Here is a 21559-nt window from a genome sequence, read left to right as displayed (position 1 = left end):
CCTGAAGCCCTTTCATGCCCTTTCATGCCTTTGTGAAGCCATTGTGAAGCCTTTGTGAAGCCCTCATGAAGCCTCTGTGAAGCCCTTGTAAAGCCCCCATTAAGCCCTCGTAAAGCCCATACATAGCATGTGCCCTTGTGCATCGAGCGAAAGTTCCTCAATAGTTGTTTTCCAGCCCTACAAGGGAAAGGCTCACAATTGCACGGCGGTTGAAAATGGCAAAGTCTCACAATTGTCCGTATATTGATATACCACCCCCACGACTGGCCAGTTTTGAAGCAACCAATTCATGTTTCGTGCGATCTACCTCGGAAAACTTTTGTTGGTCGAGAAGAGGCTGTGTTGTTTAATTGAACCATGGTGCCTGGCATCTCGTAGGATGGACCAATCGCCTAATGAAATCTTCGGCAGCACAGTACAGTGAGTGTATCGTTACGATCCATTCTTCCACACCTGCTGTAAGTTCCTCGTAAGGCTTTCCCTTCCAGTCTTCGTACAATGTGCAATGAATTTTTCATCTGGGAATCTTTTCTCCTCGTTCATTGTGCACTGTACAGTTACATGTGTCTCATAAAAACAGACAATTCCAATACGACGTGTCGATGACAATTCATGCGATTCAGTACCGGTTATTCGGAATTTAATTGCTTGGACCCGTTTGCAAGCTCATAAAGCACGGGATTAAATGTCCGCTTGTAAATGATCTTCACAGCATTGACATACGAAGGAGATTTGCGCATCTTCTCATCTTGATGTAACGATAATTTAGGTTTTCACGGAGAAAGATTATTAAACTAATCGTGGGTTTCTGGTTCTAATTATTCATCATTCAGTTTGTTCAATTTTCAATTGACACACACCACTTCCTCAACTCGACGTCCATTTACTTATTAGAGGAGAAGAGACCATCTCACGTTCCGACCTACAAAGGTCAGAAAGTGTGATCACGTGGCTACACAGCATTGACCAAGGAGTTCTGCACTATTCCGCTCATCTTGAAACATGAAACATGAAACATTTAGATATCAGACTCTTGCATTGATATCCAAAGCATTGGCTGTAATCACCTCCGCCACCTAAACATACTTGGGATCTCCTTGAGCCTCATCCACTTAAATGTCTCTGTAATTTGCATCCGCAAACAGAATATCAGTCAAGTATAACCGTGTTTGTTTCTTCATCCGAAATATCGGATCGAGGGAATCATACGTTTCTTTATTACCATGAAGTCATTCTCAAAGAAATTTTTGTGAATCGACTTCTTTTGTGATTGAGAGTAAGTGTTTCTTTGTTCTCTGTTATTCAACGCCTCTCTGCAGTCATTTCTTTGTCTTTTCCAGAATCACAAAAAGGATCAACAATCACATTCTCGACTTTCCTTCTTCCTTTGTTCAATCACACAGATTCTACAAACAATCTTATTGTTTAAGCCTATGGTTGATAAATTCGAGAACAATCCTCCTTGCTAGACCTACATAAGCATCGCATCCTCACAACCTTAATCTCTTTCTCCCCTTGAATCCATACGCCATCTCAAACTCAAGTACCATACCTCAAGGCACAGTACCTCAATCAGACATCATTCATTATGTTGTTCAAGACCATCCAGATCACACTTTTCTCGACCTTCGCCATTGCATCACCTATTGCATCGAACAATCTCATCCTTGGACGTGCCACTCAAGCCGAAACCATAGTTGGTGGAATCGCCAACGCCTTAACCGACTGCAGTACCGCACCTTTCCCAGCTGAGTGCGCAACTCTCGCTCAAGCAGCAAAGGGTATTGCTATAGCTTGCGGCAACGCAGAATTTACCGCTGGAGAGATAGGCGCCATGATCGCTCTTATTTCGTATGAAAGCGTGAATTTCCAATACAACATCAACCACAGCCCCGGTCGTCCAGGCCAGGGAACCAAAAACATGCAAATGGCCAAATACAATCTCCAGTACGCGCAATCTATTCCGGCCCTCAAAGATCCTCTCGCAAAAATTACCACAGCCACCACCATCGATGGCTTGTCGGATGACAAGTTGAATGAGATCCGAGCTTTGGTTTTGGTTGATGAGTACACATGGGGAAGCGCACCATGGTTTTTAAAGACTTTCTGTGCGGATGCTCGACCGGCTCTTAAAACAGGCACCATAGAAGGATGGCAAGCATATATGAAGTGCGTTGGAGTTGATCCCGCTGTTCCTGAGCGATTAACCTACTGGACTAAAGCCAAGACCTCGATGGCATTCTAATAGGAGAGCCTTTTCGCTGCGCGGAGTGCTAGACGATTCTTCTTCTTCTTCTTTGTACATGATACATTTCTTTTTCTACATGATACCATTTTTACTCTTTTGTGTTTCGGGCAGACACATATTTGACTAGGTAGTTAGATCTTACATAGATAGGCAAATATCACGCGTGATCTTACATGCAATTTTTTACTTTTCTGTGCTTTTACCTTGCATTGAAATTTCAAATACTTATATGATATTGAATATTCCCAATCGTGTGCTTGTTACTCGTACCCAAACTCCATAATTTCAAATTAAACATTCATCGTTGTTCTACCACATACCTCTTCTTGCTATTTACTAAATGATCATTACAAATCCTAATTACTTACGACTTCTACGTTAAAATCTATCACGCTCGCTCAATCTATAAATCATTGATTATATATCATTTCTCTAGCTGTCACCCCGCAATCGCAACCTACATCCTAATCCTCCTTGTCCATAGATTAACATTCTCTAAACTCCTTCCTTGGACTCTATAGCTCAACCTCCACATCAACCCTCTAATCTGTATATCCACTTCGTTCCACCCCCTTCACATCTTCTCAATCATCAATCATACCCGCACATTAACATTTCAACCTCTCAACCCAATCCCTACCCTCTTCCTCGCCCAAATCCCAAATTCCAAATCTCCAAAGATCCACATCCCAAAAACGCTCTCAATACCTCAACACAATCTTTTCTCTCATCTCTCCCCCTCCCCAAGTCCCAAAACTCATCTTAACACTCGGAACCTTTTGATTCCTTTCCCTATCCTATTTCTCCTGAAACCCGGTACCTCGTTCAAGAATTGTTTTTATGGATATATATATAATCTTACATGTGCTTCTTATATCAGATATTTGGATATTTAAAGTATAGTATATGTGTGAATATATATATAATGGAAGATGAAAATACAGAAGTGCTGGAAATAGAATCGGAGAGGGGGAAAGCTTTTTCTGGAGTTTGGGGGGTTAAAGAGAAAGAAATGGATGATATTTTGAGGGTGTTGTATTTTGTAATGAATGGGGAAAGGGAAAGGGAAAGGGAAAGAGAAAGTTTAAGTAAATTCAAGATTTGAATTTGAGATTGAAATTTGAGAATTTGAGAATATGGACTTGTAGTTGTAATTGATACTTGTGGAAATCATTCGAAGTTCTTGGATATATTGGATATATTTGTGAATGAACAAGTCATGTAAAGATAGACACACTATTTCAACAACGTTACCTAGTAACCTACGATTCCTCAAGATTCCACAAGATTCTCAATTCCCCCCAGGGAAAAATAGACCGATAGATAAATGACCACCTACCCAATAGCAACCAGTATACTCATAACCAACGTAAAATTACAATCTAGTTTTGCACCCAGAACAGAACAGTTCTACTACATACTACATACCTGTCTGCCCGCGAATCCCAATCCCAATTCCAATCTCAGACCCAATCTGGTACTGAGTAGGTAGGTAAGCAAAGCTTCTTAGATTCTCAGAGGAAAGATTTAAAGAGATGTATGTGAAAGTGTTATAGATTCTGAGGGATACATTTCTTGCATCAAATTCTCATCAATCATGAGGGAGGTATCAGATCTCCCAGTAACGAAGCTATAATTTGTTCATCGGGAGAGTTGACCCAACGGGTATGGTGAAGATTTTGATATGATATAATATATAATTTAATAATTATCATCCATCATAGCTTTTGCATCTAGGTCTGCATCTATCTAGTATTATTTAATTAGAATTTAGTACCTCATCTCATCTGAGACTGTTCCTTGCATATCTGAGGTTTCCCTCTCGTCTTCTCTCATTCCCATATCTTTGATTCGACTTGCGAGGTCTTTCTTTCTCTTGCATATCTGGTACTGAAAATGAGGATGGTTTTGATATTATGATTTTGCGGTTTGTTAAGGTGGACTTATGCAGTGTAGGCCATAGTATTTCCCGTAATCAATATACGAATCAATTTAATGATAATTATTGAATTTCTTTCAAATATTGCCGTATAGAGTATTGAAAGCTGTGTCACTGAAAGTATTTAATATCATTTAGCTATTCAATATTATTAGTAATATATTGAAATACTGGACTTCAATATAATATATTCATTTCTATTCAAATTAGGTTATAAATAAGGGATTTCATTCTAATTTGAAGTAAGGAATGGAATTTTATTGTCTAATTTGAATGGAATGAATATACTATATTGGATTCCAACATTTCAATATACTGCTAGTATTTTTAGATATAAAAATAATGACGAAAGTGATATAATTTCCTTTCCAAACGCACTAGCTATCATATCAATATACTAATACGCGCCACAGTTTTACTATAGTATACTATTGCCTACACTAGACTTATGGATACTTAGCTTTTTCCATATGGTTGAAATGAATTTAGCCTGGGATATGTGTTAGTAGAATGTCTTTATTAGCATCTAGATATTGCAGCTACCCAATTAAGATTATCTTCCCGGATTTCAAGTTAGTCTTTTCGATTTTAATCTGTCAAGCATGTAATTAGTTGGTACTCCCTCCACATCTACTTTTCGACCGTTCTGAAAATTGCTCGAGTTTGAAAAATGCTGATTTGATATCAGTTGAGCTGGGTTTGTAATTAAGGATCTGATTCTGTAGAATCTATTCTTTATTCAATGGCTGATCGTATATATCTTGGGAGTCAAGTATAAATCTCATCAAGCATGAAGTTTACCGATCTAGTCCAACTGATTGCACAGCCCTTGCGCATTCCATCTGAGTAGACATTTCAGTGCGGATGCAAGTAATAGATACCTATTGAGATAGTCGAGTATTTGTCAGACTGGATGAGGAATGAAATGAATGGAAATAGGTAGGTCGTACATGGGAAAGTACACTATTCTTCATCGATGTCTTCTTGATGTCGAAGATGGGGGGATGGGGAATTATTGGAAGTGTGGAGATCATGACACTTTGTATGGATTTTTTAACCGAAATATCTTTTTGGTTTGATATCTACTATTTGATCTGCTATATCGTTCAGTCTTGATACGATTTATTTGTATCAATTGGATGGTGGATGGTGGATGGTTTTAAAGATTCAAGCTATTCGTAGGAGAAAAAACAGGCGGGATTTGATCATTCAAATTTCCATTGAATCTTGCGAATCAATTGAATTTAAAAATCGACCAAAAATAATTTATATTGATTCAATACAATCAGAAGAAATGCTAGCTTCGTATCATTCAAGTAATATCTAAAATCATCATTCGTATGATTTCCAAGATATTAATTGAATTATAAAGACATGATAGAAATGGTCAAATTCCGCTTGTTTTTTCTCCTACGAATAGTCATCTCTACGTAAGCGACAAAACAGGCGGAATCCGATCTTTTGAGCCGATCTCAATATTACCTTTCTATTAAGTTATCAATTCAGTTCAAATTATATTTCGAAATCTGAAGAGATTAAATTAAAATTTAAGCCTTCTTTATATAGGAAATTAGAGTTCATAATATCATTCAGTGTTATATCAAAAGAGATTCTGATTGTTAAAGATCTTGTCAATTCCGCCTGTTGATTCGCTAATGTAGAGGTAATGTTGCGAGCGCGGGGAAACCTCGTACCGAGGAGTTTGTCTTCAAACATCTAATTACAATTTCAACTGCGCAATCCACTTTATCACAAAAAAATGATTGACTTCATGCGATGGAATATTCTGAAATTACCATAGACTACGCAAAAAAAACGGTCTAGATCCCATTCCCTCGTGGCTAAGTGGCTAAGTGGCCGTCTGTGTGGCCCGCATCGAGTTCGAAGTGCCATTCGCGGATCGCGAGGGATGTTTATGAAGATATTCAATGTGATTTTTGGGGAAGAGCATTATCTGTTCTATATTATCGACAATATCTCAATTTAGCAAGTCTTCAATTGCAAATGATTCTTGAGTATAAACAAATATGTTATCGCGAGCTTCATCAACTCGGGAAAAAAAAACTTTACCGCGCGCCAATGCTAGAGCCGCAAGAGCCGACCTCGATTTGACCTTAACGCGACCTTGATATTGAGGCGATGCGGTCAAGCTTCTTGTTGGCATGTGCAATTCATATTCCATACGTCTCCGCTTTGGGGGAAATCATGTAAGTGAGTATCCCGTTCTAAGCAATGTTTCTCGTGTTGTGTTTCCTCGACGTTGAGTAAGTATGCACTGTGAGGTTAAATTTCTGTTTCTTTTTCTTCTAGCACTTTATATGTGATTTTTCTGTACATTTGCTATATATGATATTTCAAGAATCTTTAATATGGATAGATCCAGGGGACGGGGAAGGTCATTACCCGCTGAAGACAGAAGTATGGTTGCCTTGAGATTTCAATTTGTCATCTAATATATCTAATGAATACATAGGAAAATTTCCAAGTCAAGCTGAGACCAGGAATCTTAGATCGCTGCCTACAAGTGTTGGTAATTCAAATCGTGATCGTCATGGTATGATTCCTCGATTTGAAAGCAAACACAATTATACTAAATTATTGAACACAGGACGAATGGCAGATCAGCAAACGAGACATACAGACAAAAGGAACGGAGGAGATAGATATCGAACTCACAGCAAGCAATTCTTCGCAAAAGGTCGGGTATTTAGCACAGCATTTGAAGATGAAGATGGATTATCGAATCAAAATTTTCTGGTCATAAGGGAAGCTCAGGAAGGTCCGGACGATATTGGAACTCATTGTACATGTCTCTCAGTGACGCCTTTGAGAAAAGACTTGGACTTATCAGAATGTGGGCTTCTTCATGCCAACTCAACCCAACCTCCATCGATAAGGGGAGTGAAATTCAAACCCCTCCAGGTCGACATTTCAAGAGATACTCGATTTGATGCGCCCATGTTGGTTAATTATATACAAATGTTCAATGTGGACACTAATTCGGAGGTTAACGATATTGGGAAACTACGACCAGAATCTATACAAGATATGATGGATAATTTCAAAGACTCTTTGTTTGATTCGGCACAAGACAGGAATGGAAGAAGTGATAAGCACAGGAAAAGGAAAGGTAGGGGTGAAGATGAGAGCTCACGCAAACCACCACATGGACATAGAGAGCCTAGCAAACCACACTCAAAGGCTCAAATAGCATCCAACACACGCTCTGCACCCCCAACTGCATCTGGTTCTAGCTCTGTACCGAATGGCTCGGAAGCTCCAAGTAGAAGACCCAAATTACGTGACCTTGATGTGCCGGATAATTCAAAACGGCAAAAGCCAAAGGGGTCGTCTCATAATTCAGAAGGGTTAGAGGGTGATCCAGATTCCCCAACGAGAGCAAGAGAAGCAGAGAACAGGCGGTTACAAGATGTCAAGAACAATCAACGAAGAGGTGATCCTCTGCAGATGGACCAACTTCGTGATACCAAGGATCGGCATGAGAGAGATAAGCCTGCAAGACGAGGAGAAGAGGGGGAAATACCACTGGGATCTTCACGTGCAGATATAGAGCGCGGTAGAGGAGATGAAGGGACAGGTAGACCAGGGGTAAGTTTGTTACCACATTCACCTACTAAGCGAAATATGAATCATCGCAAGGATGGTGACGATATCTCAAAAACCTCCACTACTGGTGTCCCCGTTCCAATTCCGATAGGTGATTCTTCGGATAGAGGTAAGCAACGGGATAGAAATAATCCATTAGTCCCACGGGAGAATGCATCATCACGCAAGGAAGACAATCTTAAAAGAAACGATGACTTACCAAAAGACGATGACCGACCTGGAAACTCTCAGTCTCGTCCTCAATCCTCTGATAGAGAATTTAACGATGGGGGACAAGACCATGGGTCAGATTGGGAAGGAAATGACCCCATAGATGGAAGACGCGGCCAGAAAGGAAGAGGTGCGCCACATGATGCAAGAGACCTTCCACCTCCAATAGGTCGAAGAGACGATCCAACCGATGGGACTCCTAGACGTGGTATCCCTCCCGATCAGATTCATGGTCGTCCTGGAGATTTCAGCCATGGGCGTTCTATGCCAGGTATTGACGATAGAGGACGCCCGTTGGACAGGGCAGGACATGATCCCCGTTCGATGTCTACAGAAACAAGTTTACCAGGCAGATCTCGACCTAACGGATTACCTGGACGTGATGGAAAACTGAATTCTGCCAATGGTGGTAGACCATCTGACAGAGCACCTGATCGCAGATCAATGTCAAATAATCCCCCACCGTCTCGCCCAAATGGACGTGATCCTCCTCAATCTAATCCAGGTGATCGTCGACAAATGCGACCTCCGGGATATGGTGCTCCTGATCGATCAGATCCTAGATCAAATAATCGCCGTTCCATCTCTCCGCGACGTCCTGCACCTCCAGCTGGTCATTCAAGACTTCCGGGAGGTGGTTCAGGTGGTGCACCGTTTAGATCTCAACCACCGCCGTCTTCTCGTGGTAGAGGACCTCCTCCACCAGGAGGTGGAGGGCCGCCATCATCAGGCGGTAGAGGACCCTCTGGGAGAGGACCGCCTTCATCGGGTGTTAGAGGACCATCTGGTAGAGATGGTCCTCCTAGACGAAATTTGCCTCCATTACGTAATCCTGGTCATAGATCTCCAGGTGGCAGTGGATCACCTATGGGTGGTTCGTCGCCTATATCGAGAGGGTCTCCAGGTGGTGGATACTCTGGGGGTAGATCACCGGGTGGGGGTCGTTCTCCTGTAGGTGGCTCATCGCCAATGTCGAGAGGACCTCCTGGCGGCAGATCTCCGGGTCCATCATCGCCCATGTCAGGTGGTGGCTCACCTCGTGGGTCTCCTGGTAGTTTGTCACCGGGCAATTCAATGTCAAGTGCGTCACCAGGAGGTTCTCCTGCAGGCTCTCCCATTGAGTCACCGGCCGGCTCACTAGGGTCTCCTGGAGGATTACCCATGGGATCACCTCCTCAATCTCCAGGTAGCCATCCAGATTCTCCTATGGGGTCTCTAATGGGATCTGAAATAAGATCTCCGACAGGATCACGTAGAGATTCTATGGCAAGTGGATCTTATGTTGGTTCGCCTCAAGATCGATCTCCAATGGGAGGCTCTTCATATCGCTCGTCAACGGGCAGTGGTCCCCCAAGTCCTGCAATGTCCGGAAGATCACGATCTCTGAGCCCTCCACCTAGCGGAAGACTTCAATCTGGTAGATATTCTCCAAGGCCGGGCTCACCCAGAAGTCCTAGTCCTGGAGCTAGGTCTAGGCCCAGTAGTGGAGGTGTCAGAAGAAGAGGCCCAAAAGGAAAGCCTAGAGGGCCTGCCAATGGTGGACAGCCACCTTCGAGTGGAGCTAATAACGACGAGCCATATAGAGGTGATGATGATGGGTGCGGGTGTTGTGAAAGTGGCTGTGCTGCTTGGTGGAAAAGTGTTGTAGACTGGTGGAATGGTGTTGGACAGGAAGAATGGATTCAAATGGACAATCAGAAAGATAATGGGAAACAGAAGTCTGAACCGGATCAAGGTCCAGAAGATGAAGATGCAAAATCAGTCACTAGCGGTGCAGATCATGGTAGTCCTTCACCGACGAAGGATCCATTTGAAGATGGACAAGATGACGAAAGCACTGCGGTTGGTTCAGATGAGGAAAATAGTGATGAAATTGATGATGAAAGCGAGGATGAAAATGGCTCTGATCAAGAAGACCCCGATGCTGATGCTCGCTCGAATTTGGATGCAGAATCCGATCAGGGAAGTGAAGATGAAGAGGGGGCTGATAATTCCTCTGCTGTAGGCTCGAGGCGCTCGTCTACAGCAGTAGCTTCTGAGTTTGATCACCAAGATTCTGTTCGCGAACCTGCTGATGATTATCCTCAAAATCCACCAAACGTTAATTGTCCTGAAAACGAGAATTCTTATCCTGCAAAGAATCCGTACATGGAGGCTCCACAGGATACTTACAGCTATCTTCCTAATGATGATCGCTTTTACATGGGTCAACACGACTACGCACATCAAAATGGCTACCCAACCAATCCAAGTGATATGCCACCTCAAGAGCTAGATAGTGCATACCCAGCCGCCTATTCCGCTAAACCCACTGCAACAGCCTTTCCCTCCATCCCCGAAGATGCAGCAGAACTAGCAACAGACAATAGTGAACCGCCGAACCCACCACCCTATGCTTCCATGCCCTCAACACCTCAACAACTCTCACGACCTCGCTCTACTCGCTTTGAACTTGCATGCGAACGTGATCCTGTAGAATTAGAAGTCCCTCCCTTACCGACTACGCGTGGGAAATCCGAACTTTTTCTTCCACCAAGTTTGACGCCCGGTGTGGCTACTGCTCCTCATAATGCTTTTTCGCCGTTCTCGGCGAGGGGAAGTGCTAGAACACCTTCTCCCTTCCATCATCCTCCTATGCCACAAATTAAAGGTTCTTGGGCTCCTCCTCAACAACAAACACAATTTTCACAGTATCAACCACAAGTACCCGATCAATCGCTTGCAAATGCAAATACGAATATGTCAAAACAGGGTCCACAAGCGAATTTTGGTCCTTCACATTCTCAAGCTCAAGCCCAGTCTCAACCACAGTTACGATCCGGAATGAATTATGCGCCACAAGTTCCACAAGCTCCGCCTCCTACTTATCCGAGTGCTCAGAGATATGATGCGAGAGGCAACCAATTTCATGAGCAAGCCATGCGACAACCCTCTCCGCATCAGCAACAGATGAGGGGTACGCCACCTCCTGTAGTACCGACTAGGAGTGAAATGAGGTCACCTAGTTTTCCGCCGCCATTAAATTCGGCCAGGGGTATGGGCGGGGCTGGAGTGAGTTCTGGAAAGGATGGAAGAGGTGCACGAGCAGAGAGTGGCCAGCGAGGAGGTCAAGATACGAGAGGTAAAGATCCAAAATCCGAAGGTCGAAGTCGAGGACATCAAGATCCAAGAAATAAAGCTCCACCGTCTAGAAACCAAAGACGAAACTATGCGGAAAGTGAATCAGAAGCAGAGTCCGGTTCGGACTCGGAATCAGAACCAGACTCAGATTCAGATGACGAATCAGGAAGTGATGATGAACATGGATATGTCCGTCAAAGAGGTATGGGTGAAGAAAGTGGTAGTGATGATGACAGTGATCTTGATAGTGGATTTGGAACTTATGATGATGATTTGGTTGGGAGAGAAGATGATATGCAATCGAATCATGGGGGCTCTTTACCTCAAGGTCCGACTGGGATGAATCCTAGAGCGGGAATGGAAAGTATGCAATTTCCTCCTCCTACTCTGCCTGCACCGGCTCCTAGACCTGTAGCAGCCCCACCCCAAGCGCATATCAGTTCTAGAGGGGTATCAGAATCTAATCACGGTACACCGAATCCAAATTATGCTGCACCAAATCCAAACTATGTAGCGCCAAATCCCTATATAGGACAAAATCAGATGCAAATGCATACGCCCCAGGGTCAAAACCAATATCAAAATAGCCAGCCTCAGATTCCCGGACCAGTACCATCAGCGCATATGCAGAAACATAATTCGTATCAAAGGCCAGGTGATACACCACATAACGCCCATATGCCATCACAAGCTCCGGGACATAATCAATACAATAGACCGGATGATATGTACAGCAATCCTTATGGACGTCCTGAGCAACAACAAGAACAACAACAGCAAGCGCCTCACGCACCTTACGCACCTCAGCCGTCAGCCAACATGCCAGAACAATCTGGAAGACATAAGCCTGAGACCCAGAAGTCTCGGCCCCATAAGGGAGTGGAAGAAAGCCAAAGAGATGTCCGCGGAGAGAAAAAATCAAAGGAAAAGAATCATCATGTCGAGAAACCTTTTGTGGAGAAACCACGCAAGAAGGAACGGCCTCCTGTACCTATGAGCCCCCCAGAATCAGTACATCCTCAGCCCGGTGATGAAATTAGTCCGAGTCCGTCAAGACAGTCACCCTTTGAGCAGGAAAATGAGCAAGATCAAATGACAGAAGAGCGCGATAGTGAAAGTGAAAGTGGTAGCGATGATGAATCTGAGCTAGAAGAGAATCTAGATTCTGATCCTGGTTCTGAGGGTGAAGAAAGTGATGGAGAAGGAGGAAAAGAGAGCAGTCCACATGCAAATGAAGACGGGAAAATGGAGAGTGATGCTGAAAGTTTAGCGCCTCCGTCTCCATCCCTAGTCCAGGAAAAGAAAGATAGAAAGCGACGGGGAGAGGGTGATAAGAGTAGAGGTGGAAGTGGAAAAGAAAGTGGAAAAGGAAAGGAGAGATCAAGAGGAGGTAAACAGAGTGGAAGGGGTGAAAAAGGCGGAAGAGAAAGAAACGGGAGGGGGAGAGATAGAAGAGGGAGGGGAAGAGAAGACGGTGTGGATGTTGGGGGGAAATTGAAGAAAACTTGGGATTTTTTGAAGAAGTTGGATTATCATGAGAAGTGAAAGGGAGAGTTTTTGGATGGTTGATATGCTTGTAGGGTTATATGAACTGTGTAATTGTTGATGCAATACCTTGTACCTTACTCTAATATTACACAAGACTGTGTATCCAATGAGATTCACACTACATATAGACGTCAAATCTACACTTCCGGGACAATCTGTTGATTTGAAAATTTGGCCAGTCGGCTTTTTCTATTCAAATGAGACACTTTACTTTACATTGAGATGTACAGCCACAATAAGGTGAATTGCAGGCTTCGCATTTGGTGCTAAACTTATTTCGGAAGATTCTCCTTCCCATTGGGGTCAGCTATGCATGACAAGGCTCCGAGCCCCCTCATCTTCCTCAATCTATTCTTTTCGCCGTTTCGTTTCTTCTTCATCAAATTCTATGATATATCTTTTCATTCTTACCATTTCGCCCATATCCTCAAATTTAGCAATTACATCAATGTAAAGGTCTTGGGAAACTTTGGCATAATTATGGCGGAAGTCCTCGGCATCGCTGGTAGTGCAGTGGGCATCATATCCTTAGCTGTCCAGCTCGGTGATGGCATTTTGAAACTCAAATCTTTTTGGACTGCCGTTAAAGATGCCCCAGAAGAGATGTTGTATATTCTCGATGAACTGGACATAACGCATGTGCTGCTCACGGAAATCGAAGACAGTCTCGGTAGTCAAACGATATCACCTGCAGCCGCTAGATCTCTTCGATTGTGCCAAAAAGGTGTGGATATATTGGACAACGCCGTGAAGGAGCTAGAAAATGAGATGCAACGGAGAAAGAAATGGGGAGGGGTCAAGATGGTAATGAAGAAGGAATTGCTTGAGAAGTTGAAGAAGAGACTCGGGAGAGCGAATTCATTGATGATGATGGCGCATCAGAAATATATTGCGTACTGATGATTTCTACTTCTGAAGTTGAAAGTTTCTGACTCGATGCCAGGAATTTGAGTAAATCGAGACACGATGAACAAGTGAGATTGGCTACACAGCAATTCTTAGAGATGGTGGATGTTCGAAAGACTTTGCAAAGCTTTAACCCAGCTGCATCTATCGTCACTGCCCAACAACAGATGTCTAGTAATACAAAGAGTATTTTGAATACATCAAGTGCGTCAAAACTTCATGTTCCAGGTCTATGAAGCAACTATCGAAACATCAAAAGATCCTGAATGCAAAGCTCCGACTTCCTTTCTTCTCGGGTGTATGGGAGCTATGTGTATATCAACAATAAACATCTGGATGGAGTTTCATATTGAGAACATACAACGTTATTGATCGTGGTGCGCTTATAATGCAATTGGACCATGAAGGAGATGTGGCTGGTATGCAGGAATTATTTCAAACACGGCAGGCGAGCCCGTTCGATATAGATAAGAACAGGACCACCCTTCTCCATGCAGGAAATTCTTCTCATGACTTTCTTTGAACTATAATAACTCGAACCTAAAGCACGCGGCTTTTGTCAAAGATCACAACTCATGTCAATTCTTGATAGATCAAGGTGCAGATGTAAATATGGAGGATTCTTTTGGTCAGTAAGTACAAAACATCTGTAGCTCAATATCATATCTCAGCTGCAAACACTGACGATCCTGTTTAGGCCGGCATGGTCATGTTCCCTCAATTTTCTTTGTCCAGGTGAAGATGATTTTGCAATGACACAATATTTAGTTCCCAAGACCGATCATGATGTGATGAATGATTTACCGACCTTCCTAAACCATGTTTATGAAATTACTCCTAGAACATTTAAATGGCTAATTCAATCTACTGAGAATCCCATTTGGGAACGTAGTCACCGCGAACGGGCACTTTTAGTGCTAGCAATCTCCAAATGCAGACTAAGGCACATGAAAGAACTCGTATGGTTGACCCTTGACAACATGGATTTGGAAACTTGCGTCCAAAACTTAGAGAAAGCGGATTTCTTCAAATTGTCGAAAAGAATTATATACTGCTTGGGTTTAATAATCGCAAGAAATCGGTGGGGTGGTGACAACAGGAGTCTCATGGCGCCATATGGCGATTGTTTAAAGGGTCATTTAAGTCTCATACATGGTCTTTTCCTTGTTGGTTCAAAATGCCACAACTTAAAAGACATATATAAAAACAACCATCATAGTTTTCTTCGCAAACTATTGATGGGGGTCTTTGAAGCTATTATGGGTGGTTTGCCAGATAGAGAGAGTGAAGGTTTTGATCAACTTGAAAACTTATTCAAGAATTCGATCGACATATGGCTCGATCAAATCATATCAGCGGGGATCGATTTAATCGAATATGGTCAGTGGGAGAAGAAGATACAGGATGTCGACCGTTTTAGTGGGACCATCTTGTTCAGGAGTGAAAGCTCCTCTTCTATATGGAATCACCATGTCGTGAGCTTGTTGAATTTTACATATGGGCCAAACAAAATCGATTGGCAGTTCTGGTTTAATTTTGAGCCCAAATTTATATATGATGGCTGCATCAAGGAGTTCTGGGATATAGTCGAAAATCCGGAAAGACAGATACCAGGTGCTTGGAATTTTGACGCCTAGTCCATGCGAGTACCATCAACGAGTGGGGATATGGACGCGCGCGCTTGAAGAGTCGCGCGGATCTGCTAAGGCAATATACTCTATTTCGATATGAGGTGGATGATCTACCGACTTGATTGGAGAAGTACTTTTGTGAAAGTTGTTACACTGCGGGTAATTTCTCTTGAGCAACTTGGAAGACATGGGTCACTCTTTTGCGTCTGGAGTTAAATGAGAATATGTTCAGAATTTCGTTTCCATGAATTATTTGACCAGTATTTGTTGTAAGGACGAAAAAGACTTAAGTGTGAAGTGAGAAGTCTGGTAAAATCTACCCGAGCAATGTTGGGGTATGATAGCGCAGTGAAATATTCTATTCAGTATATTTCAGACGAAAAACAATGCCTTGTACCAAACTCGATATCTGCGAGATTAATGACAACATGGCCAAGACACCATAGCTGTGACTACCTACTGTATGGGGTTTTGGAACCGAGCAATCACATTACATCCCTACAGTATATTAGATGAGATGTGCCGAGAAGAAAACCAAAAAAGGACGATTCACTAGAATGCATAAACTCTACACATAATCATAGCCAAACAAAATGAAATTCGATGCAATATTCAAGACCCAAACACCCACGCCCATCACTTCTAATGAAAGTAGCTCTGACAAATAGCATCCAGTCAAGCCATCTACACATACCCTCGATATCTAGCCCCCCCAGATACAGCTCTATTCTCATATCCATACTCCCAATCTCTCTCCCTTTCCCTCTCTCTCATAATTCTAGGTCTCGCATATCTTTCTCGTCCAACCTCACTCCTATCTCTTCTTTCTCTCTCCCTATCCCTGTCCCTATCCCTAACTCCTACACCCTCCCCATATACCCTTCCCCTCCCCATCTCCCTCTCCACAATCCTCTCCACCCGATCCTCAACCCTTTCCACCCACCCCTCCACTCTATCCTCAAACCTATTCATCCTAACCGCACTCTCATTATCCCTACCTCTCCCCATCACCGCAACCATCTCCCGTTGTCGCTCTCCAAACGCTCTCTCCGCATCCGCCAATCGATCAATCCTTCCCTCCGCAAACTTATCATCTATCCTGCGAAAAATAGTTTCCTCATCAACTCCATTCTGCGTATTCTGTTTTTCCGTCTCATTTCTTCGTCTCGATGTCTCGATTTCTCGATCTTGGCCGCGGGGTGCCGAGAAAGTATTAATTTCCCCATTTGTGTTGATCCATGTTTCCCCAAATGGAAGTATATTCCCAGTACTCAAAATCTTGATACCCATCCCCTCTATTCTCCCCTTTCTTCTCCCTTCTTCCCTCTCAGATTTCATCTGCAACCCCTTGATATCTCCCCGAACACCATTCAATCCACCGCTCAGCTTTTCGATTTCCTTTTCTCTCGCTAACTCTTTCTCCCTTTCTAGCTCTTTAATTCTCGCTGCCAAGATTGTCGTGTTCGCAAAACTCTCGTTTGTTTGGGTTTGTGTCTGTGTCTGTGTCTGCGTTCGAGCATTTGTGTTGTTGTTACCAGCACTTGAAGAAGTACGACTGGCTGCGCTAGGGTTCGCAAGGGACACTGGGGTCGGTGGGTGCGAAAAAGTCGTGTTCAACCCCTTGAATCTTTCGCCTAGACGTTGTATCACATCGATATTATGGAAGAGATCTGAACAGCTCGGTCTTCGTCCTCTTTCTCTTTCTCTTTCCCTCTCCCGCTCGAAGTCTAGTATTCTCTCGCGTTCTCTTTCCCGTTCTCGTTCTCGTTCTTGAGCATAGTACATACTTTCGTGGTAAGAATTAACAGGTACGAGAGTTGGTTCGACCACATATGTGGATCGATAAGGAGGAGGCATAGCGTCGACACGGATAGTGCGTTCGGATTGATATTTATCTTTGGGAGACTTGGCTCCGTCAAACATTTTGCCTTTGGTTTTCTTTTTGCGAATAGAGTAAAGAGCGGGCCAGCACATCGGGTGGGTTGATGAGGGGTGTTATGTACTGAGGTTCATAGAGACGACCTGGTATATCGATGTGTGATATGAACGCGAAGCAAGAAACAATACGTGGCACAGGTATCAGATTGTAACCAAAGATACAGTTATGAACGGTCTAATCATTTTACAGATATTTAGCGCCAATATACATTCTAAGAGCCCCGACGTCAATACAAAGAAGAAGAAAAAGGTGGAGAACAATAATGAAACTAAAAATTCTTACATAAAGGTGCGTATCTACCAACGGTCCATTGCATGTTTCAATATTCAAGCCAACTTGCAGCTTTGCATTTGAACGGCTCCTTCAGAAGATGCAAGTGAAAACCATTTTTCAGCCATGGACATGGATTTGCCTCCTGTATAGGAATCTATCAATAGAACAAAAAAGAACTTTGCTGGAATAATCGAAAGTCAAAGATATCACTTCTTGTGTCCCTACTTGTATTGGATGTTGAAAGGTTGAGTGAGTCGATTCATGCACCTTCCCGATTGGCCGAAGTAGCGATTCCAAAGTTATAGCCGGCTACCCCTGCCTCATTAGAATATTCTCAAACGACTTCACAGCTTTGCTTTGTTTGACCACTTCTTCGAATCTTGCTGCCATGCGAACTCCTGACAACAAATTAGTCAGGTAACCATAACTAATTGGTAACAAACTTACCAAAGTCTTCTGTGCTCCCGCTTCTATGATAACATTTATGATCACTGGCACACTCGCTTTGAACCCCTCTTCAGTAGCTTTTGAAAGCTCGTCAGGACTACGGACTAGGAATCCTTTCCCACCACACATCTCTGCAACTTTTTGATAATCAACTTCCCATCCTAGACTTGTACTACGTAAGCCTCCCTTGGAACCCATTTCACTGTTCTTTTGCAGCTTCAACCACTCATCTGAGCTTTCGCTATCACCTTGATACAACCCACCATTATTCATAACAAAGATAAGAATATCCATACTGTACCGCGCCATTGTTTCAACCTCTGCCAATGAGAACCCGAAAGCAGAATCGCCTTCTAAACAAATAATCTTTTTGTGGGAAGAGTTTGCTCCGCTTCGTGCTTCTCGTGACGGTAGATTATACGCACAATGAGCTGCAATGGCATATCCCAGACCGACACCCATTGTGGCATGAGTTCCAGCGTCAAGACGCAATCGTGGATGCTCTACGGGAAATGCACTACGTGAGATATCCATGGTGTTTGCGCCTTCAGATACATAAACTACGCCACCATTTTTTGGTGGAGATAATTTGTGAATGGTTTCCTTGATGGCATCAAAAGCTCGACCGTATGTCATTGGTGATTTATCAACTTTCGCAGTTGCAGCAGCGGCTGCTTCATTTTTGCTTCTACTTGCTCTCAGTTCCTTTATGTATACTGAAGATGTATCATATTTCCAGCCCTGTAGAGAATCACTTAGTTGTTTTACCACCACATTAATATCACCAATTATTCCAAGTTTGGCGTGACCGTTGTTTTTTCCGATTTCTTCCGCAGATATATCAACCTGAATTATCTTGACATTCGGATTGTATTTTGGTGCTTCGCCATAATGGAGTATCCAGTTGAGTCGTGCACCAAGAACGAGAACGACATCGGCACCTTTAAGTGCTGCAGATCTAGCTGTTGCTGTGTTGGATGGATGAGAGTCGGGCAAAACTCCCTTTCCCATAGGAGTTGGTAGAAAAGGGATATTGGTCTGGTCGATCAATTGTCGAATTACAGACTCGGCTTGCGCGTATGCGGCACCTTTTCCAACAATAACAAGGGGTGCTTTTGCAGACTTTAATAGTTGTGCAACCTTTGTTATACTTTCCGCATCTCCTGCGGCTCGTCGCGCAGCAGGCACTATCTGTGTTGATATGTTTTCTCCTTCTCCTTGTATAATATCTGCGGGCAAGTCAACGAAACCTGCTCTAGGCCTGCCATACTATGACGTTCTATAAGCTGCCGTAATCGAATGTGATATTGAATCGAGGTTCGATCGTATTGCGATTTTCGTATGCGGACTCAAAAGAGAAATAGCATCAAGCTCTTGAAAAGCTCCTTTTGTGATCAAATGAGTTTCGCTCGAGCCTGCTAGTAAAAGCATTGGAAAGGCGTTGGCAGATGAGTTAATTATGCCTGCCATTGCATGAATCACACCTGGGCCACCGACAACGAGGCAAACTCCAGGCCGTCCTGTCAAGTACCCATATGCTGTGGCAGCATAGCTTGCAGCTTGTTCATTTCGGAATGCAATGAACCGTATTCCTACAGCAATTGCTTCTTCCGCAACTTGCACCACCGGTATACCAACCAGACCAAATATAACCTCCACTCCCAGGTCTTTGAGAGCGCGGGCTACTAACTGAGCACCATTAGAAGTTGGCATATTTTGTTGTGTGAAGATATTGATCTTGGCTCAGTGCTCGCTCCCTCGGGATTTAGAGCTCTTATCAATGGGTTGGTGCCGATAAGCTTGACACTGAAACAATGCGCTCAACGGGAAATGACATTCACGGTCCCTTAATACTCCTGCCAAAACGTCTCGGATTTATGCTATTTCGAAATATATAAAGCTTTTATGAATACTCAAATTCATTTTACGAAGTTCTAATTATAAATATCAAACCCCAAAATTACCAAGCTGCCCATTCATCCCTTTTGTCGTCGTCGACGAACTACATCAGTCACAACACTATACATTTCGCACTTCAAGCTTCAAAGTTAACAGATATGGCTTCGTCTTCTTCTGCTTCGTATTCCACCGATCCTGCTCTCTACCTATACACATCATTGACTTCCGGTTCATCGCACATTGTTACTGCGACATCGAGGTTAGAGACGATCTTGAAAGCGAACAGAATCCCATTCAAAGCGCTTGATATTGCGACCGATGAGAAGGCACGAATGCTATGGGGTCGCAGAGCTGGTAAAGATGAATCGGGACGTACTAGAAAGATCCCAGGCTTAGTTCAGGAAGGTTTGGTTCTTGGTGTATGTTGAAATCGAATGTCATAGAGAACATTACTAACAATTTCAGGACCTCGTGGAGATTGAGGACTGGAACGAATACGGCGAATTGAAGCAACACATCAAGATTGTACCTGTGTCGGGACCTGGTGCAAATCCAGCCATCCAAGCAGAGCCTCCAACCAAGTTAAAAGAGAATAACAAGCCAGCTGTGGCTCCTGCTGCTCCTCCCGCATCGACACCCAAATCTGTTAATACGAAACCTTCTGGGGCTGCAGAAACGACTATTACATTAGCTATGCGACAAGCAACTCAAGAAGCGGCACAAAGGGCAAAAGATTTAAAGAAAAAGGCAACAGAGGCACTAGTTAATACCACCAAATCTGAGCCTGAAAAAGCTTGCAAACCTGCTGTTGTCCCAACTGCGACCATTCCTGATGAGAGGCACACTTTCGATACAATCACTATACTCCAAAATCCTGATAACTCAACGTGGAGTGCTGCGCCGTTCTCCTAATCGAAGACTTTCCGTTGAAATTCACATATAAACTGAAGTCTCTGCAATCGCCAACTTCCAGAGCTTGGAGACCAAGTGATGTTGATCCGTCTATTTAAGTGCACCGAGTTTCATCTGTATCATTGGGATCTGCAGAAAATATCAGGAAGATTGAGGTTGAGACAGCGATCCCCAGGGAGGATGGGGACGAGGAATCAGATGCAAACGAGGATTAAGAATTGATTGGATTTATATTTGCTTCATGCTAGATATTGCAATGCCATCTATTTCATCGATTACTTCCTATGTCTACTCTTCAAGGTCATCTATTACACATGACTAAGCGACTTGGAATGGTGGTGGCTCTTATCCCTATTTTTCTAGCCGGGAATTGTATTTGAGCTTTTAATGGATGTCGTTACAGGGCAAGGCGAGTTTCTTTTGTGTGTGTGTTTTTTGTTTTACATACGTTTATGGCTTCACAGCGTTTTCATTCATTTTCGATCACATAGTCTTGCATCAAGTGCTTAGACCATTCGTCATTCTATCTAGGGATTCTAGCTAGGCTACGCAGCATGCATTCTCACGTGTTGCTTTGTCCGAAATATTCCAAATAATTATCATTTTAATTAGCAACAGATTGTTTCTTCTATATGAGTAGTCTTGTAATTCTTGTTCAATAAGGATGTGCTGACTAGGGCTCCGGAAGTAATCGATCTCGGTCTTCTCACCATGTAGTCAGGCGGATAACGAGAGCACTTTAATTGAATTGTAAAATGCCATCCGCTGGAACAAAGGAGTTTCTTATTTTGATTGTTTTCTTTCTTATATCGACTTTCATCCTTTTTGACTATGTGTATCTTTGTCTGAGTCCGTTTTCG

General features: G+C 43.1%; 7 protein-coding genes across 7 annotated transcripts; 5 read left to right on the top strand and 2 right to left on the bottom strand.

Moving 5' to 3' along the window:
- Window positions 1–1588: 1588 nt before the first annotated feature.
- On the top strand, window positions 1589–2245 carry EAF01_000730 (uncharacterized protein; the record flags this gene model as incomplete). Its single annotated transcript, XM_038908980.1, has 1 exon — window positions 1589–2245. One exon carries the CDS (start codon window positions 1589–1591, stop codon window positions 2243–2245), a length of 657 nt encoding a protein of 218 aa, XP_038775886.1.
- Window positions 2246–6556: 4311 nt separating this feature from the next.
- On the top strand, window positions 6557–12689 carry EAF01_000729 (uncharacterized protein; the record flags this gene model as incomplete). The annotated part of the gene is made up of 2 exons (XM_038908979.1): window positions 6557–6605; window positions 6661–12689. The coding sequence occupies 2 exons, from the start codon at window positions 6557–6559 to the stop codon at window positions 12687–12689; spliced, it is 6078 nt and encodes a 2025-aa protein (XP_038775885.1).
- A 483-nt stretch (window positions 12690–13172) lies between these two features.
- Window positions 13173–13834, top strand: EAF01_000728 (uncharacterized protein; the record flags this gene model as incomplete). The annotated part of the gene is made up of 2 exons (XM_038908978.1): window positions 13173–13585; window positions 13636–13834. 2 exons carry the CDS (start codon window positions 13173–13175, stop codon window positions 13832–13834), a joined length of 612 nt encoding a protein of 203 aa, XP_038775884.1.
- Window positions 13835–14210: 376 nt separating this feature from the next.
- Window positions 14211–15235, top strand: EAF01_000727 (uncharacterized protein; the record flags this gene model as incomplete). Its single annotated transcript, XM_038908977.1, has 2 exons — window positions 14211–14230; window positions 14296–15235. The coding sequence occupies 2 exons, from the start codon at window positions 14211–14213 to the stop codon at window positions 15233–15235; spliced, it is 960 nt and encodes a 319-aa protein (XP_038775883.1).
- Window positions 15236–15913: 678 nt separating this feature from the next.
- EAF01_000726 (uncharacterized protein) lies at window positions 15914–17152 on the bottom strand (the record flags this gene model as incomplete). Its single annotated transcript, XM_038908976.1, has 1 exon — window positions 15914–17152. The coding sequence occupies one exon, from the start codon at window positions 17150–17152 to the stop codon at window positions 15914–15916; it is 1239 nt and encodes a 412-aa protein (XP_038775882.1).
- A 633-nt stretch (window positions 17153–17785) lies between these two features.
- Window positions 17786–19601, bottom strand: EAF01_000725 (uncharacterized protein; the record flags this gene model as incomplete). Its single annotated transcript, XM_038908975.1, is given in 3 exon segments — window positions 17786–17839; window positions 17889–19149; window positions 19165–19601. The coding sequence occupies 3 exon segments, from the start codon at window positions 19599–19601 to the stop codon at window positions 17786–17788; spliced, it is 1752 nt and encodes a 583-aa protein (XP_038775881.1).
- An 80-nt stretch (window positions 19602–19681) lies between these two features.
- On the top strand, window positions 19682–21419 carry EAF01_000724 (uncharacterized protein). Its single transcript, XM_038908974.1, has 2 exons — window positions 19682–20206; window positions 20253–21419. Exons 1-2 carry the CDS (start codon window positions 19946–19948, stop codon window positions 20697–20699), a joined length of 708 nt encoding a protein of 235 aa, XP_038775880.1. The 5' UTR covers window positions 19682–19945; the 3' UTR covers window positions 20700–21419.
- The last annotated feature ends 140 nt before the right edge of the window (window positions 21420–21559 follow it).

The sequence above is a fragment of the Botrytis porri genome (genome assembly GCF_014898465.1).
Source record: "Botrytis porri strain MUCL 3234 chromosome Unknown BPOR_001, whole genome shotgun sequence".
In the NCBI taxonomy this organism is placed as follows: domain Eukaryota; kingdom Fungi; phylum Ascomycota; class Leotiomycetes; order Helotiales; family Sclerotiniaceae; genus Botrytis; species Botrytis porri.
The sequence above is the reverse complement of the archived record's forward strand: the minus strand, read 5'-3'. Positions and strand labels throughout refer to the sequence as shown.